This window comes from Drosophila subpulchrella, chromosome 2L (assembly GCF_014743375.2).
Source record: "Drosophila subpulchrella strain 33 F10 #4 breed RU33 chromosome 2L, RU_Dsub_v1.1 Primary Assembly, whole genome shotgun sequence".
Taxonomy (NCBI): Eukaryota; Metazoa; Arthropoda; class Insecta; order Diptera; family Drosophilidae; genus Drosophila; species Drosophila subpulchrella.
In genome coordinates, this window is record NC_050610.1 from 17,416,120 (window position 1) to 17,435,537 (window position 19,418).

Sequence of the window (19,418 nt, forward strand, 5' to 3'; positions counted from 1 at the left end):
GAAATTATGAATCACACTTAGCTCATTCTAGCAAAATTGTACAATATTAAAATAAGTAATTATATAAGCTTTTATCTCTATAAATCCAAAAGATTTGGTTTTCTCTTTTTTTTATATATTTCTGAATACAGAGAAGCACAATCTTAAAAGCACAAGTATACAATTTATAAAATGTGAAACAAATTTGGATAAAGTTTGTACAAAACACATGGCTTAAGTGCGGAGTGCTTATAAAATTGTTATCCGAAACGGCTTGTTTTTTTGGAATGATGGCTGGAATGTATCGCCGATAGCACTAAGTTTGTCTTTGGCTAAGTAAATTCTTTTATAAATGCATGGGAGTATTCGAATGCTAATTCGGTCCTTTTACAATCCATATTTGGCATCAGCATAAAGCTAAGAGACTAAATGTTAAACTAAAACTAATCAACAAACAGTTTGAACTGAAAAACAGGCGCAGATGAGGGACAAGAACTCGGAACTCAGTGGTTGGGGGGGAAACTATACACAGATGGGAAAGGTAATTGTAACATGGAATCTAGACAGCATCCTCGGCTTGCTGTCCTGGAATCGCCTCCGCCGTTTCCTTGAGATTCAGCAAACTAGAGAAGCGAAACGAGATGGTCTTGGAGAGATGCTTCTCAAACTCCCTGCTGTCCAGATTGTCTGGGATGAGACTTTTGTTGGTCATATCCAGATAGGAGCGACCCCTCTTCACAGGAACGGAATAGTGTGGCAATGAGGTGGCCGCTGGAGATCCGTTGGTCATGTTGCTGTAACTTGGCGTGCAACTGGATTTTCGAATATTCAAGGGGAATCTCAAATCGTTTTCGTAACGCAGAACCTGCTCTTTGGCGGTGGCATCGATCAGAGGTCGTGGGAGATCGTAACCAGGTGGGGCTGTCGAAGTCACTGGCACCTCTTCCTCCGACTGATCGTAACTGGTGCCCTGGTCATGGATGTCATAGGCTATCTTGGGTGGTGACCAAAGGTGCTGCAACGAATCCGGTTCACCGAATTCAGTCGTCATCAGGGCCGACTCATCACCACAATAAAGCGGATTGGAAACGGCATTCGTCTCCAGATCTATGTACTTGGCATTGTTGCCCAATAGCTTCTCGAATTCCGAGGCCAGGAATTTAAAAGAGGGCCTGCCATTCGGCTCATCTGACCAGCAGGTACGAACTATGGAGTAAACAGCCTCCGAACAATTTTCCGGTCTGTCCATGCGGTAACCCGTCTTCAGCAGAGACCACAGGTTCTGTGGAGCAATGCCAGGATATGGAGAGGCTCCCAGGGTGATCAGTTCCCAGCAGAGAACGCCAAAGGACCACACATCCGACTTGCTGGTATATACATGATCCGCCAGAGATTCAGGAGCCATCCACTGGAAGTTGGGGAAATCAGTTGAGGCCCTTTATAGGGTATGGTATCAGCTTACCTTGACGGGAACACGATCTCGAGACCGTTTTAAATAAGCGTCATCCTCGTAAACATCTCTGGTTAGTCCAAAATCGGAGATCTTGCATATTTTGCCATCTGCCAGGAGAACATTTCTAGCGGCCAAATCGCGATGAACCAACTGAAAAAAGGGGGATTTCAATGGTTTACTGGTTAAAGATATTCCCAAAAAACCCACCTTAAGTTCCGTAAGATAGGCCATACCCTTGCAGATCTGCCAGGCGAAGGTAAGAACCATCTTCACATTCACAGGCTCCACTCCATCAGCGAAATCCACCCCGGCGCACTCGATCTTCCGGCTGAGGCGAAGATAGCTCCTCAACGAACCATATCGGGCATACTCGATGATCAGGAGAGGAGCCTCCGAGGAGGTGCAAGCGCCCAGCAACTTGATCACATTGGGATGGGACACCTCCTGCAGGAGCTGGAATTCCGAGAGCAGTGCCATGTACTCCACGGAATTGGCGCCCTTCTTCAGCATCTTCACAGCCACGGTGGTTATTCCCGGCAGGCCAGCGATCTCTGTGGCATAGCCTTTCAGAACCTGGCCGAATTCACCCTCTCCCAAGACCGTATCCAATTGCAGCTTGTCCCTGGGAAATTCCCACTTGGCATCGCCACTTTCGAACTTGAAACCACTTTGCAGCGGCATCAGGGCGAGATCTCCGTCTCCCGATTCCGGAAGAGCCTGTTTGTCGGATGGGGTCATCGATTGCTTGCCCAGGCGACGTTGGAGCATCTTCCGCTGGACAATTAGTAGGCAGAGAAGCAGGAGAACGAAGACCAGAGGGCAACTAATTACGAAGAACATGCAAGAGCGATCGCACTCGAAGCCAGCCACATTTAGGACACCCATGAGCAAAGGATCCTGAAGGGATTGATCGGTCGCAGTACCTTTCCGTCCGCCCAGCAGCGGTTCCGCCTCCGTTTCATTCTTCCGTTTGCGGGGCTTCTTAATCCTGGGCTCCTCATCCAACGGAGCACACGAACACTTGCCATTATCCTCGCATATGCACGTACCCGAGGCACTGTAGATCCCCTTCTTATTCTCATTACTCGAATGCGGACCCATTATTTTGCCAGCTGGCGTGCAATCCTGCGGACAGGCCATGGGATGCAGTTCCTCCAAGGGATCGCACACATGATCGGGACAATATTGGGACTCGGGCACGCAGGATCCATATCTAGTACTGAACATCGCCGAATTGGTTCCCCTCCACTGACAAGATCCGCCACCAGTTGCCAAGCCACAAAATCGATTGCACTGCGTTTGGAATTTGACCTGGGCACAAGATTGTGATCGAGATTTGATCTTCAGTTCGCAGCTGGTGTTCTCGGGTCTACCATGAATCAGATGGACATTGATCACTCGAACATGCGAGAGACGTTGCTGATCTATCCAGGTGACATTCAAGAAGTATATGGTTTCAGGCGCCTCCTCCAAAGCCTGGGGGTTCTTCACAAAGACAATACCCGATGTCGAGGTAATACCAAAAGCTCCAATTTTATCTTCCACTATTTCGAATCGTATAGAACGAGACCTCATTAATTCTAGAAAACTTTCCGGTTGGACTACCCGATAATAGGAGGCAGCGGTCCGAAATACGGAAACGTCCTTTTCGTAATCCACGCTCAAGGGAACCAGGCCCCTGCCCGAAGAATCACCATTGAAATCTTCACCCTCAAAGATACGATGCTGACGTGATCGGAGGGGCAGAGCTTGGGGCAATTCTTGGTCGGTTTCGTGAAGGTTACTCAGGTCTATATGGAAACAAATGTACGCCGTGGCTGACATGGCATCGTTATGGTTTTCAACGGTCAGATCCCGAGCTTCCAGTGAAACGCAGTAGGGGGTTTCCCGAAAAACGCCGCTCCGGGAGAATCGAAGTTCTGTTTGGGAGATAATGAATTAAGTTTATGGAATTTATACCTCTATTCTCGAAAGGGCTATCTGAAATATATCTTATAAAGTATCACGATCGTAGTACTCACGACAACTGATGATGGTATGAGGCCTGCCCGTGTGATCCGCTTCGTAGGCGTGGCAATCCGTCCGGAACAACCCATTGGTGTCATTGTGCACGGCATAGACCATGTGAGCATTTGCCGCCAGCGTATCCTTGTCCACGTAGATGATTTTCTTCCCCGCCTCCTCGTCCTGTGGGTATACATATACAGAAAATGCGAGGGGTATGAATTAACAGGTAGCTTCATTAGCATTTACTGACCAGCGCTAATTAAATTCCACTTGGCACCCCCTTGGTAAATTGCAGCACTGCCCTCCAAGGATGCGCTCTTGGTGATTAGCATTTCAATTCGTGCACAAGGTCAGGCTGGGGTTTCAGATCCTCGGAGACCTGACATTTCCCTACAAGGTGGGTGGTGGCTTCACCCTAACCCTCAACCCAAAACCCCTTTTAATGGATCCCAGGGGCAGCGACATTAGCAAGGTGTCTTCCCCTGGACTTAGGCTCAAGTTGGAGTGGTGTCCTTTGTTAAGGTAGGATGGACACTACATTTGAATAATAAGTGGGTTGGAGTTTCCATTTCGCGACTATAACATTGTGTTAGAAACAACCGAAGGTTGTGGAAAGAATAGTTTGTTTTGGGTGTGAAAATCTTCTGGGAGAACGATTGCTTTTGTATCTTTTAATTAGTAAAAAAAAGTATACCATTTTTACTACCCGCAGTATTTTTATTATTTATTTTTTTGTGGAGTTTAATGGACGTAGAAGAACTTTAGAGGTACTTTCATAAGATACGATACATACTATCAAGCTAAAACTTATCCGTAACCTCATGATAAGAAATATAAATAGCGGTATAAAAATCTTTATTCCTTGTGCCCCTGTCTTACTTATCGAAATAAATCCTTACAATGATCAGGAACTAAACATGTTTTCCTTTTAGTTGACCCAACCGATTTGGAGCTCAGCCACACCTCGTCACACCAAAACTTTTGTTACTTTTTATTATGGGACATGTCGTAAGCAATTTCCTCGAAATAAAATAAAATGTACATTATTTAAATGCAGAGCCACCTACAGCAATTTGTAATGGCAGGACTTTAGTGCAGAACCAATTACTCCAGTCGGAGGGAGGAGATCGCACTATCTGCACCTGAACTGACACACATTGCAGATCCTTGGGGATAGGCTTGGCTTGTTTCGAACACGACAACATAATTTACTTTTGTGGCAACTTTAAGGGACTCCGACTCCGACTCCGGGCTTCAATTCGCGCTGAAGTCACTTGACGTTCCCATTCCGGTTCCTTCTGGCTTTCCCTTACTGTCTGTCATGCTCCAATCATAAAAGCCCATAAACGTTACGCGTTTTTAATGGCAACATATAAAAGGGAATGGGGGGAGTTTGAGAAAGAAGTCGCGGAAGTGGCCAACTTTACTATCTACCCCAAAAGGACCTTTGCAACCAGACGTGGTAATGGCCAAATAATGGCAGGGTGACCGGGCTTGAGTCCTTCGATACACTTGAAAATACTTAATAATCTGAGAAATCCCTAGAGGTTTAAAAATAATTTATAAGGGTGTCAAAAAGTATGCAATGAATAATGAGGCGTCATTTTTCCGCAATTGTTCATTGAAAAATGTTGTTGCATACTTTAAGACCCAACTACAAATGGTTTAAATAAAATAGTAAACATTTTAGGGTTCCTGTAACTTGGGAAGCTCTTTAAAAAATAAATGTGATTTAGTTTTTTTCAAGTGTGGTTGACTTGGTTGCGTGTTTAGGGGGCGTTCATCATGGGTGAATTCAATAAGCCCGCACCCAGTGAGCGGCCAGACAGCCGGCAGACGAATAGTCTGGGCAGGGTCTGGTTGAGATGCCTCTACCCCTGAAATCCTCTCCTTTGTAAATCCCTCAACCCCCCTGGAATTCCAGAACTCACCGCTTGAAAGTAGGGCTGCTCCAGGTAGAACTCAAATCTCGAATCGCTCTCCTGCAATTTGGGTCCGTTGTCATTGCGATCGAGTAACTTAATATCGAAGCTGCGGGAGAATTTCCTCTGATCACGGCTAGATAATTTAATCGTACAGGTAATCCTGGCCTGCAGCTGTCCCGCCTTGGCGTTCAGGCCATTGAGCTCATCGTGATCTAGGGGTTGACGGGTGTACAGGCGGTTTTGCTTGAGAACGAAGTGAGAGCTGCCGGCATTGAGGGAGTAATCCAGGGATACATTAGGACACAGATACTTGGCGCCCCGGGAATTAAGGGCTCCTATAAGTACGGGTTCAAAGAAATCCCTACGACGATATTGACCCTGCGACTCGGCTATACTGTAATCAGCACTGCTCCAGAAGCAAATGTGCTCCAGTTCCGAGCAGTAATCCTCCAGCGATTGGGGTGTGACCTCCAACGTAAGATGCGAGACGGGCAGCAGTTCATGATCCCGTTGATCCCTGGGAAAGGCGGTCACCACATACTTGACACTCGAATTCGGGGTGATATAATCCGTGCGCATATATATCTCGCCGGTGGAACTATTGATCCGCAGCAGGGGATTGTCCTCTAGGCTATACAAGTAATCACTGGCCAACAGGTTGCTTTCCATTCGCAGCACTTGGAACTGGGCCAGCGGAATCTTTGAGAAGATGCTCTCCGACTTCTCGTTGATGGGCAGATTAAATTTCACCGATGTGCTGGGAAAATAAACATCGACGGCTGCAAAGGAAAGGAGGGTGGAAAAATCTAGTTAATGTGGATGGCGTCATGTGGGATCTAGAAGTTAGGGTGGGGTTCTTTTCTTGGGATGCTGCCACAAGTGGTTGACCACAATTGACCCACTCAGGGGAAGTGGGTTTTCGATTCCATTTGCGGATTAATATTCATTTCCTTGACTATTTACTGTGGTAAGTATTGGAAATATTGACTCAAGGAAGTAAAGTACTTGGTAATGTTGAAAAATATAATACATTAGTTCAATCATTTTCCGTTAGTAAAGGTTAGCCTAACCTTTTGATGTATTTTATTTAATATTTCTTAAGTATTCTGTTTAATTTTATGTTTAGGCTTAAACCCCTAACCACTGTGCCACCCCAAATAAAATATATTTCCGAGGGTCGCTATCACTCTTTGGCTTTATTTACCCATCATCCGCATCACCAAAGGGACACACGCTGACAGTCGTCATCAAATCCAATCAAATGAATTCATTTAATAAGCTCACGTTGACCTTAATAGAGCTGGCCATAACTATAACTCCCAACTCAACCCAACTGCCAAATAGAACGGGGCGTATGCGTAATTTGATAAGAGTTCCAACCTAATGACACCCGATTGTTGTGGTCGTGTGTTTGCATACGAGTCAAAGTCCAGTACAAGCCATAAATAAATATAATACCGATATTAGTTATTAGCATATGGGTTATCAAAATGACGCCTTCACCCGCGTCCTTTCCCTTTTATAACTCCCCCCTTTGTTATCATCCCCATTGAAGTTGAAGTGTCGGCGTCATCGAGTTGCGTATTGATTTTATGATAACAATATAGTTTTTGTTAGACGGAAAAAAATACAACCCCAGGCATAATTGGTTACAAATTTTCCTCGCCCTTCGTCTATGATTTCCTGCCCCCAAATTTATCCCACAATATTTGGAGCAAATAAGGGGCGAATCCAAAAGACTCATGTAATGCTATGGGTGTAAATAGGTTGGCGTATCGTGTTGAACAAACAAAAATTAAATGCATTGAACTTTAAGTGATTTATTTGTGGGGTAGAACAAATGGGTTTTAGCTTTGATTATAACTTGGAAATAAGTGGAATTTAAGCTTATCAAGATTTGAGTGATCTAAGTAACCGCATATTGAATTAAATTGGATTGGTTTAATGCGATAAGCTTAGAAATTTTGGATACACTTTTTTAATACATCTAACTTTTTAAATACATATTCTTGGAAAGCCCAAAACCCCCAAAATATCTTTAAACACACCACCAAAATTAATATATTCCCCTATTTTTTTTTATTTTAAAAATCGATCACCTTACACTCGAATCAGGAAGTTTTCCAAAAATGAAGAGAAGTCCCTACACTAAACTAAAGTGAGGGAAATGCAAATAGCTGGAATAAATGAATAAAAGGCCGCTAATTGGATGCCCACAAAACAGGCGGTGTTACCTCCACTAAATGCCTGTCATAATTATGCCCTAGCTTTCGAGAGGTAACCAAACATAGACCCACCAAAACGTGGGGGGAACTTTTTTCCTGGTTTCTCCCGCAATCGCAATCCAAAGCGATGGTGGGAAAATAGCTCCTTTATACGGCCTCTATCGTATAGTACACACATTATAAATAATAAAATGTGTTCATTACAATTGCTGACGCCCAGGCATGCGAAAAATGCTGATAAAATATGCAGATGAGGGGAGTTTGAGTTGAATATGTGTGCTCACTCCGAACATGCACGCATTTATAATGACATTTTAAATGCGTGTCCTTGGCGCCCAACGTAATGCTTTCGAAGCAAGGAGCCACCCACAAAAAAATATATTAATGCTGTCAGCGTTCCTAATGAAATATGAGGGGTTACTAACGGGATTATACCATCCCCAACTCCGCTGATTCCTGCCAAATGATGGCGCCAGTGGTGTTTATGGATGGAGGGGTTTCCCATATTTTAGTGCCAAGTGCTTGACTTTAGAAGAAATCCAAAAATGAAAATATGCGCTGAAAGAACTTAACGATCCTGGTTCACATTTATAAACTTAGCTTAAGCTTGTAGTCATATACTTATGTTTATCAACATGATAGAGATAATATTTTACAGATGAGTAATCCTAGATAAACAAATATGACGAAGAAGACTACATTTTATCTTCCCAGCTGGCTATCGATATCCACTGTTGGGGGTTAACAGTCCCCAATAATCGACATTTTGCGCCTAACAGCACCTTTTAATATATCGTACAGTTTGTAGGTGCCTTTTTTTATTAGATGTCAATGACTTTCAAAAATTCGATTCTTTGCGGAACATTGGCTGCGCATGCGTACTTTTTTCCCCCGAACTGCTGTTTTGGTTAATACGGATTTGCCGAAAACTTCAATTTTATAATGAACTACCAGCTTTACAGGGCTTCCACGCTGGGCACTACGCTTCAGGCGACTTTGGATGAAATGGTGCACGTAAGTTTGGCCACAGCTCATACATATCTAAGCAGATCTATCCTAATTCTGCGTGTTGTAATCGTATATTTCAGTGCAACCTTTTATCCAATGACTTGGCTCATAAGGTTTTACTAAAATACGACAAGAGCATCAGCGCAGCTTTGAGCAAGCGAGTCAAGAACAAAATGCAATTTAAGGCCGAAAAGTTGTCAAACTTTAGATACTGTGACAACGTCTGGACCTTACTGCTCAAGAATGTGGAGTTCCGCGATGGACCGGAGGTTTTGCAGGTGGATTTGGTAAAAATTGTGGCCTGCATGGGGTAAAGCCAATAAAAGCTGTTCAAAACTGCGGCCCTGACGACTAAAGTACTTACTTTCTTTGGGATCATATGGAAAATTAAAAATACACTTTTAATGGGAGATTCTATAGAGATTTGTGTGTTTAAGCAAGGAAGTTTAAAGTTTTTGAAAACAAATATTTAATACAAACTTTAACAACCGGTTAAATCCTGTTGTAAATAGCACTGCAAAGAAATCTGCAACTTCATATAACATACAAACCATTAAGAGACCTAAATTCACAGGACCTTAATACAACAGTCTTTAAAAAATCTCCTACAACTGATTTGTTTTTTGTCGTTGCAATCAGTTCTCAAATAAAACTCAACTTGACCTCATCGATTCCCGAGAGAGCTTAGCTCTAAGACCATTTAATTTGGTGCTTGAAAAAAAAAAATACCCCATCCACCCACAAAAGGCTGACCAAAAGTCAACAACCGTTAAAACGAAAATAGCGACAAAAGGGCAGGACGAAAAAAAGAGCGTAAACAGGGAAGGACTAAGACTATTAGGTTATCTATTAGGTGGACAATTAAAAAGCCAGCGAATGGCGCATTAAAAACTGGATAAAACATGGCCTTAAAATTGAGGGAGGAACTGGAAAACTCGCGAGAACATTTCTGGGGTGACTGGACTCGCTGGGAGTTGATACTCGTGCACTTTGAAAAAATATCAAGGAAATGGGTCATCGAAGCAGGCGATTTCTAAGATTAAAGATTAAGGAAATATGGAGATAGAACATCTGGTAAAACCAAGATTATATCTTTGTGTTTATAATTATTGTTAGTTGCCTAACTAGGACTTAAGCTAACAGTAATAGTTCTTAAAATTAAAATAATATCATTTATTTTAATTTCATTAATATATATTTTTTTACTTTAAGAAAATTTATTTTATTTCAATTTTAAGAAATAGTATTAAAGTATATAGTAGTATTTCTAAAAATTAAAATAATATCATTTATTTTAATTTCATTAATTTATTTTATTTAAATTTTAAGAAATAGTATTAAAGTATATAGTAGTATTTCTAAAAATTAAAATAATATCATTTATTTTAATTTCATTTATTTATTTTATTTAAATTTTAAGAAATAGTATTAGAAGTATTAAAGTATATAGTAGTAATTCTTAAAATTAAAATAATACAATTTATTTTATTTTAACTTTAAGAAATACTACTTTCTGCTCATTTATTATTCTAATGTTCTATGATTAATTTCTCTCTGTGTATAAGAACTGCTAATGACAGCACTGTCAACAATTGATGGGCGGCGACTCGGATCCCGACACGGCCATTAGGTGGGCCTAGTGGTGGTGTACCTGAACTTGGTGGCCACTGGCCAGGTGAAATGGAGACTCCAAATGAGGTGCGGCACCGGGATGAAATGTCAACTAGTTTCGCATAAACTAATTAATCTGCCCGAATTAATTGACTTTGCATCGAATTGGGTCGACGTGTTGTTTGCCTGTTTGATTAGTTGCAACTGCCAACATCCTGGAGTTTATTGGCCTTGTTTTTTTTTCTATTTTTTTTTTAGTCGGCACTCCGGGATGTGGATGACTCATTTGGGTGTGCGGATAATTTTGTGTGTTTCCCAGCATCCGGACTCACATTATGCTTGTCTACTGCTGCGTAATGAAAACTTTGTCTTTGTCAGGGTTTTTAGTTATTCCTCCTGTAACGCCCATTCTTTTCCCTGTTGCATTGTTATTTTCATTACTCATACGTCGCGTATGCCAGACGTGCTTTTCTGTTTTCCTTGGCACTGACTGCATTTGTCTGTTGCCGTGGCTTTTTCCTGCTGCAAATGTTGGCATTGGCCAAACTCTGGCCCTGGTTATTGTTCGGATTCGCATTATTAAATCCATTCCACTCCTGTCTTTCTACTTTCACTCGATCGAAGTGTGTAGACAAAGTGTCTTCAGTGTTTTTCTATTTCCTGTCCATGAAATTTTCTCTGTGCCGGAGCCAAGGCAAATTAAATTGAAAGCATGTTCAGATAAATAAATGTCTCTAATACTCTATACCATTTATTATTTTATTTAGAAATATATAAAGCATATACAAATGTATATTTTTATATAACCCGTATGCAAATATGAAATATCGGTATAATATTTATAAATAAATGTCTCTATTACTCTATACTATTTTTATGTTATATTTAAAAATAATAAATAAAATACATTAAGAAATTTTTATTTTTTTAATTAAATATTAATTATTCTAATATTTGCAGTACCTTGAATACAGTTAGAATAATATACGTATAATGTTATTTTATAAAAAAAGGAAACAGAACAAAGTCTTATTGATTAGATAGATTATCCATTTTTAAGTATTTACCTTTTCATGGCAATGCTAATGTTTTTTATATACTTTTCTAAAGTACATATGTACATATTATTAACCTTGATATAGTTTTTATAAGCAAGGGTATCTCCATCAGCTAGAAACAAATAGTTCTTATTGATTTAAATGTAATTTTCATTCAAGTTTTTCTTTTTCCAGTCTGGCACAAAGAAGTGCACAGTCATGGTAGATGGGAGATTGAGAAAAGTAAAGGAAATTACAGTGTCTTTGGCACTGAGGGGTGACACTCCCGTTCAGACAACTAAGACCACATCCAGAAATAACCGGCCCTCGACGGTGATCGATGAACGGGCTCTCTAATTGTGGCCTGTCGTCAAATGAAAAGCATTTGTCAAAGTCACGGGCCTCTTAAAAAATTATGCTAATTACGGCTAATTAATATGAGCAACAATTAGTCAACTTGGGTTGTAAGCTATAATATAGATGATATTCTAAGAACCCGTAATATGGCAGTGGCTAAAGTACTTGTAACTATTTAAAAGATATAGAAAAATAGTATTGCAAATATTAACATTAACACATTAACATAATTAAATTATAATTATATTTTATTTATTTAATAGCATTACACTTTATTTATCGTGCAGTAACTGTATTTTCCAACAGGAAATCGAACGCATAAAAAAGAAACCCAATAAATAAATGCAGATTTCAGACTCCCACTTAAATGGGCTGAATGGGAACACATTATAAACCCAATATCTACTGCTGAATCATGCCATTTCTGGGATCTGAACCTGGGTGCGACAAATGGACAGACAGTGGCAGACACAGATCCCATAACTGAGAATGGATTTCGTTTTGTTATTATTTTGCTATGCAAAGTACTCTATAGTAGAAGACAGCGGACCAACCTTCAGTGTCTGATAAATGTGTCAAGCTCGCTCATAAATCTAGCCAAAGTGTGTGCAAAACATGAAATACTTTGCAAAAGTTTTGTGGCAGTCGAAGTGAGATATGTCATGAAATTGGTTATACTTAATGAGGAAATTGGTTTCAACGAGTTTAAAGTTACGGTTCAGTTTTCTTTAACGTCTTAGATCCAATACATTTTAGTCTCTGAAAATGCTAGGTATATACTAATAATTTGTTGACTCTACTTACAGTACCAAAAGCCATTATTAAATAGAAATAGAAACAGACCACTACGTTTAAACTATTTGCAGCTCAAGTTATCTTGCTAAGATCGAAAGCTTAAAGTACTCCTATATAATTTTCTTAGTTTAATAATTAGCTTGAGGCAAGTTTATGTATTTTTCAAAATAACTTTATGTCTGTTATTAAACAAAGCGCTTTAATTGGAGTCATGAAACAGTCAGGGGCCACTGAAAAGTTCGCAGAGTGCGAAATTACACTACGGACAACAAAACGTACGGGGGCACACACCTATTGACTTAATTGATTGCACATAAATTCATGAATTTCTGGCGGGGAAGGGGCCAAAGACAGCTGGCGGCCACTTCGACACCTTTAACCCGAGTGACTGATTGACCGATGAAGGAGTCACCATATCATATGAGGTGCATTCAACTTGACGGGGACAAAGTACAGGGCCTGAAAGGGAACCTCCGAGTGTCAGCTGGGCTGAAATAAGGCGATGGGTAGTCATCCCCCGAAAAATTTCATATGACTGCCCAGCGTGATGAAATAATTTTTTGGGCGTGTGCTGGCCAGGCACGTCATACACTCAGGAAAAACGGTTAAATAGCAAATACTAATACTAAAGCGGTGTTTTTTGAATGACTATTTTGTGAAGTTTTACTGTAAGTAAATAGAGGTGACCTATAAAAATTGGAAATGGTTAAAAAAAAACTGTAATATATACATAATATATAATATAAAATATTTTTTCAGCTATATTAAGGTACTTTATATACTATATTTTAACAATATTTAATAAAATACTAAAAACAACCTATTAGTTTAATTTGGAAACCATATGAATTAAACCCATTTAATATATTTGAAACGTATTAAACCTCTAATAAAAGGAGAGTCCTGCGGAATTTAAAAAATGTATTTTTGCCAAACATATTTCTAAAGTTAGTAAATATTTTTTTCAGTTGCAGACATTGATGGAACGCCCCCGGGGATTTTGTCGGTAGCCCAGTCCATCACCGTCAGTCAGTCGCTTGCAAAGCCAAATGGTAAAAGCCAGGCCCACATATCGCTTACCAACTTGTCAAAACGTCAGTTCACACCTGTGGCAGTTGAATAAAAAAATCCGTATGGGTCGCATAGAACGCACCGGACCTATAATTAAGAGCTAAGCAGTGCACCATAAAGCACATAAAAGAGCAGCGAACCCCAGTTTACCCCACCTTAAAGAGGTCATAAAGGGGGTTCGCACTTTATTGCTCCGTATCTTCGGTTGCATTCCCACGGCGCGAATGTTTGAGTTTAAGTTATCTGTGGGATTTGTTCGCTGCCACTCGATGCAAATTAGTGTAATTGCTTTTTATGAGCTCTCTATTTGTTAAAGAACTAGGTGGAAAGGGGTTAATGGGCGTTCTTAACGACTGATAAGTCGATCGGATATTTACTGATTTTAATAGCCCTATTAAAGATACAATTGCATTTGTTTCACAGGCAAAGCTTACAACTTCTGTTATAAAACTTTTGTATTCTATTACTCTTCGTAGGTAAATTAATCATTTTCAAAATGGTTTTCTGTATACAATATATTTGCAGAGAAATTCTTTTATAGCCCACGTATTTTTCACATTTTTAAGCACAGCGGGAGATTCAAAAATGTTAAGACTATAAATTTGTTTTTGATATATAAAAAAGTTAATTAGTATCTTGTATTCAAGAAGTATCTAAACAAATTTGTCGTACTCAAAGCATCACTATCAAATCTTTTCAGACCCCTGAAATGCCATATAAAAAACTATGAATGGTTAAGCAACATAAATTCAAATTGAAATTGCCATGTGATCAAACACTTGGATCAAGAAATTACCCAACCCACTATATTGTATGTGATGAATTTTTGGCTTTTTTGTCATCTTTTAATTGTTTGTTTTTTACTTACCCGCACATTTGTTCAGTTGTTGTGTGACAATTGTGAGCAGCGTCACAATAATAATAATAAAAGACTCCATCGCAGTTACTTTTGTTGCAAAAAGTCAGATATCACTCGGCAAATAGTCGCTCACTCGTGTACGCACATTACATATTTACACATTTTAATGGGTTTTTCGCTGCAAACTGTATCTTATTTTGTTTGTTTTTATTTTTCCCAATTGTCTTTTATATACATATGTTTTTTTTGTGTTGGTCTTCTTTTTCAATGATGTTGGCAATTAGCCACGTACGAATCGTCCACGAACTTAATTACTTTTGATCACAAATTGATAGCATTTATCAATTAATGTGCGAAAAGCAGAGCAGGAAGTATGAAAAAAGAACAATGAGTTTCGGAGATACAAAGACCACGAACATTAATAGATTTTTGTTTTTGCTGCAGTACGTTTTTTTATAAAACCTAGAAGTCGAAGTTTATATACCCTAGTTTCTAAAACCCATATGTATGTATTTGTACTTTTAAAAGAAGCCAATCCTATGCATTTTTTTCTAAAATTTCGTGTAAATTGGCAAACACAAAGTAATAATATCAAAAAATAAAATATAGTGAATACCCCCTTTAAGAGTATGAATATTAATTATTATTATCGATAGCGGCGCCCACACTCCCATTTGTCATTTAATCAATCTAATTTATCATTTGGCTAATTCCGCTCAAAATTCTCGAGTGCCGCAGGGCTCACGAATTCTGATTATTGCAATTCAAAATGAGCTTCGAATTTGTTTTTCATTTTGGGCATTACATTATTATTGATATTGTTATTAAATGGTCTTTGACTGCTATTTTTGGCCAGCGCCAGGTAGAAGCTTATGGTATCTGATTTTTATTTGTTTTGTTTTCTATTTTTTACCGCACACTTTTCGATTAGACGTTCTTAGGAGGTTCTAAGGCCAAACCCCTATGGGTGTCTTTTTTTTTTGGTCTTGTTGTTATTAATCGAAATTTTTGCCAATTCATTATGCCGAATCGCTTTCGGTTGGCTCAATTGGTTTTTAAATGGAATAATTTAATTAAAAATTTGGGGAAAAAAATTTGTTTGCTGTCTTAGGGGATTACTTCACTCTTTGTTTGTTTGCACTGCTCGATGAGTTTATTGGTTTTCGAAAGCATTTTGTCTTTTTGAATGATTTACACAATGTTGAACACCTTATAAAGAATGTAATTATGTATTTAAAATGGTTAATAACAAGTTCTTATAAGCTAATTTGTAAAATTTCAGGCAAAGCTCAAAGCAAATGGAAAATCGAAAAACAAAGCATAGACAGCTACATTTATGTGGTGAACCCAAACTAACGAATTCTAAGCACCTACCAAGGCAAACACTCGAAGAGGACGTGCCATGAAAAGAGCAAAAAAAGATGGAAGTACGTGTACTCTACCTCTGCAGTACCCACTCTATAGAGTAGGTACTCCACTCCGCACTGTGTGGTATCCAGCGGTGCACGGCAGGTGTGATAAAAAGAACCCGAAAGATACAATTGCGGCGTGAATTACCCGCTGGCCAGGGGAATGGCAATGGAAGATAGCACGCATAATTCAAACGAGCCCCAAAGTCAAACAACGTGATAAGCAATTCACGAACACTGCCCGAAAAATTACAACTACATTTTAGCATATAAATATTGATGAAAGGTCCCAAAATAGTTTTAAAAATACTATAACTGGAGTTCCTAACTGAAAGTTCTATACTGAAGTTCTATACTCTCGGCTTAATATAAGAGTTTTCTAAGTTCATTTTCGAATATTCCCTTGATTTTAAGCCCTGGAAAATATAATTACTTGATTTACATGGAAATTAGAACTACACTTTAAAGTATACATATTGATGTTAGGTCCCAAAATGGTATTGAAAAACTTAAACTGGAGTTCCTAACTGAAAACCTAAATGATTTCTATACTCTCGGCTTAATATAAGAGTTTCCTAGGTTCATTTTTAAACATTTCCTTGATTTTAAGGTCTGGAAAATATTATTACATGACTTACATGGAAATTACAACTACATTTTAAAGTATAAATATTGATGTTAGGTCCCAATATGGTATTGAAAAACTTAAACTGGAGTTCCTGACTGAAAACCTAAATGATTTCTATACTCTCAACTGGTTATAAAAGTTTTCTATACTGATTTTTGGCATATTTTTTACAAGGAAATATAATATTTTTCGCTTTTTACCATTTCTTATTTATTTTTTTTATAATGAACATGTCTTTACCACTATTTTTTCACAGTACATTCAAAGACCGACTGACTGACTGGCAGTCCGAGTGTCTGCTGTCTACTTTTCGTCTGTGGGCCTCTTCAGCACCTGAGCACTTTAAAGTTCAAATCTTTTGACACACTGGGAGCTCAGTTGGCGGATGCTAATGACACACGACTGACACAAAGAGGCTTTGCAGCAGACACACAGAAATTCAGAAAGACATTCACTGGGAGCCAACCGGTTGCCAATTTGAGAGAGCTTCAAAGGCCCGGGCCCATGGCGTTTCCCCCATTAAAGGTTACGCGACCCAGGCGATCCGGGCGCACTTTTAAGGTGCGTCTCCCAAAGGCCATATAGCCGTCCTGTTGCGCCAAAAATGGCAATTGCCATATAAAACTTATTCGAAAGCGGCAACTAACGAACGACCGACGACCGCAAGAGTCAAAGTACGACTGTGGAGGTTCTTCAGTGTCAGTGACTGCCCCCGACTGTTTTTAAATATCACTGCGACAAAAAAAGGTTCTAAGAGTAATAACAGAAAACTTAGTTAACTTACTAAAACAATAATACAACTCAATAATCTTTTTTTTCTAAGTCTTAGTACCATATAGTAGCTAATGGAGGTATCTACCTATTTAATTTTCAGATAAACCCTACAATAAAAATATTTTTAATGTTTTCTGTTTATAAAGAAAGCTGATATTATTCCATTTTATTATAAAAACCAATTTAAAAGTTTTTATAAATTGGGTATGAAATGTCGGTCTTTATTTTTAAAGATATTTTCAAAATATATCTTGTTATGTGAATGGATCATTCTTGAGCAATGAACCTGATATCAAAATTGTCTTAACACTTTTTGGTTCAGTGCACCCGCCTTGTTAGTTGTCTCTGCTATTTTTTTCGTTCACAGACATCGGCGAATTGGAAAAGAATGCGAGTGTAGCATCAATAATTTTGGCCTGGGAGCTTAGAGTTCTTGTTTGGTTTCCACGAAAAAGGGTTCAGGAATGCCAGCCGCTGTCAAGGTGGCGTATGCGTGATGTTCTCATTGAACCAGAACAAACACAAATAGCAAATATCAAACAAACTCTAATTGATCTCATTGTTTGAGTTCTAACACCTGATCGCTTGTAAAAGCATTTGTAATATGCAAATGAATATCTTGACTGGCATTTGCATATGTTCACAATAAATCTTCTGTCACCTAGGTAATTAAAAAGAAATATTTTTTAATTAAACTCACATTTTATAGCTTGTCTGAGGTAAATAATTATTAACATTTTAATAAGCTTTCCTACTGTGCCAATGAAAAGCTCGTAAAGCCATCAACTCTGACATTCTTAAATTAATGAATTGCATGGCTACAACGCTTTGTTTATTTCATATAACTTGTAATAAAATTTTTTTAAAGCCACTAATAGCGTATTTAAACGGCGTTAAATTTTAAAAGCCTTTGGAAATATTTAAAAAAATACATAATACTAGGTTTTCTTAACATAAACTAATAACTATTATTTTTAAAATTTTTAATGCGAAAGATGTGGCTTTGCACATTTAGTTCTTTAAACACCTGCAATTATTTATTTGTGTTTCCAATTGGCCGTCTTCAATTTCGAAATATTGAAATATTTCCCTCAATGAACTGCAATTTTGTAGTCACAAATTGTGTAAAGTAATCCAACCCAGACACGCATGGCTAAATCACAATTATCCGTTGCCAATCTACACGATTTTCTGTATTGAGTTGTCAGTGCCAGTCGAAGTGAGGATATTGGCTGCATTTGGAAAATCCGAATCTGGAGAATCTGACCATAATTCGCAAATAAACTTCAGCGTTGGCTACATAGGTAAACACGATCTTGATTTTCATAGACACGATTTATGGATGTCTTGCAGCTGCTGCCTCAGCTTTTCGCAGACTCCTTAATTGTCCGGCTCGACTTGGCAATTATTTATGGGACAGTTTAACAAGGTAATTAATTAGCCACCTTTTTTTTCGCGACTTTGTCCAGCTTTTCCGCGGAAACACTCTTGGATTTGTGGGAAATCGCTGAGCTGACAAAAACCACTGAGCTAACGAACTACCGAACCGTTTCGCACGAGCTCCGTTCGAAAAATGAAACTGAAACCGGCAGCCGGTAACTCCAAAGCCGCAGAAACCCACAAAATCGTACAGAAAACTTGTGCCAACGAAGTCGCTTCGTGTTGGTTGGCCGATGTTTCCACGATGACGACGGCATGGAAACACCCTCGTCGAATTTTCCATTTTCCGCTGCACTACTGGGCTATCGGTACCCCTGAACACCGTCATCATACCATCATCTAATGGAGTATATGAGATAATCAGATGTGCATGTTCCACTGCTGTGTGTTTTTATTTACCTTTGGAAACATGATCTCATATCAAGCACTTTCCTTGACAGCTTCTTGCCATGGGTTTCACAAAATATTTGCCTTATATTGGGAAAGGGTTTCGGATCGACTTTATCTCCTCGTTATCACTTGGCTATTGTGGGAAATGTGGACCTTGTGCCAATAGATCTGAGTTTTTGTTTGCCAGAAAGTTCAGAGGCTGCATTCTAATTAAGATTATATTGTTTGCTTGGACCACAGATTTTTGTGAATGACTATAAAGATAATATAAATACAAAATTGTTTTAATATTCTAGAAATACTTATATTATTGTCCTGGAAGATATTTTAAAGAGAGGAAACCTAAACGTGATTTTTTAAAGTTATATAATAAAATGCAGGTAATTTTTTCCCTTTTATTTTTCATTAAACCATAGATCAAGCAAGTTTCATACACAAGGCATTTATTGC

General features: G+C 38.9%; 2 protein-coding genes across 4 annotated transcripts; one reads left to right on the plus strand and one right to left on the minus strand.

The window, feature by feature from the left end:
* Nucleotides 1-146: 146 nt before the first annotated feature.
* LOC119547373 (proto-oncogene tyrosine-protein kinase receptor Ret) lies at nucleotides 147-18,699 on the minus strand. 3 transcript variants are annotated; one of them, XM_037854194.1, is made up of 7 exons: nucleotides 18,584-18,699; nucleotides 14,337-14,641; nucleotides 5,371-6,143; nucleotides 3,454-3,619; nucleotides 1,640-3,351; nucleotides 1,442-1,582; nucleotides 147-1,387 (listed from the first exon to the last, which is right to left on the minus strand). In XM_037854194.1, the coding sequence occupies exons 2-7, from the start codon at nucleotides 14,404-14,406 to the stop codon at nucleotides 539-541; spliced, it is 3,711 nt and encodes a 1,236-aa protein (XP_037710122.1). In that variant the 5' UTR covers nucleotides 14,407-14,641; nucleotides 18,584-18,699; the 3' UTR covers nucleotides 147-538. The 3 variants fall into 3 exon arrangements, with proteins under 3 accessions (XP_037710122.1, XP_037710123.1, XP_037710124.1); XM_037854195.1 differs by lacking the exon at nucleotides 18,584-18,699 and adding an exon at nucleotides 16,605-17,174; XM_037854196.1 differs by lacking the exon at nucleotides 18,584-18,699 and adding an exon at nucleotides 15,452-15,524.
* On the plus strand, nucleotides 8,408-8,938 carry LOC119547375 (transcription initiation factor IIA subunit 2-like). Its single transcript, XM_037854199.1, has 2 exons — nucleotides 8,408-8,603; nucleotides 8,678-8,938. Exons 1-2 carry the CDS (start codon nucleotides 8,532-8,534, stop codon nucleotides 8,909-8,911), a joined length of 306 nt encoding a protein of 101 aa, XP_037710127.1. The 5' UTR covers nucleotides 8,408-8,531; the 3' UTR covers nucleotides 8,912-8,938.
* Nucleotides 18,700-19,418: the final 719 nt, after the last annotated feature.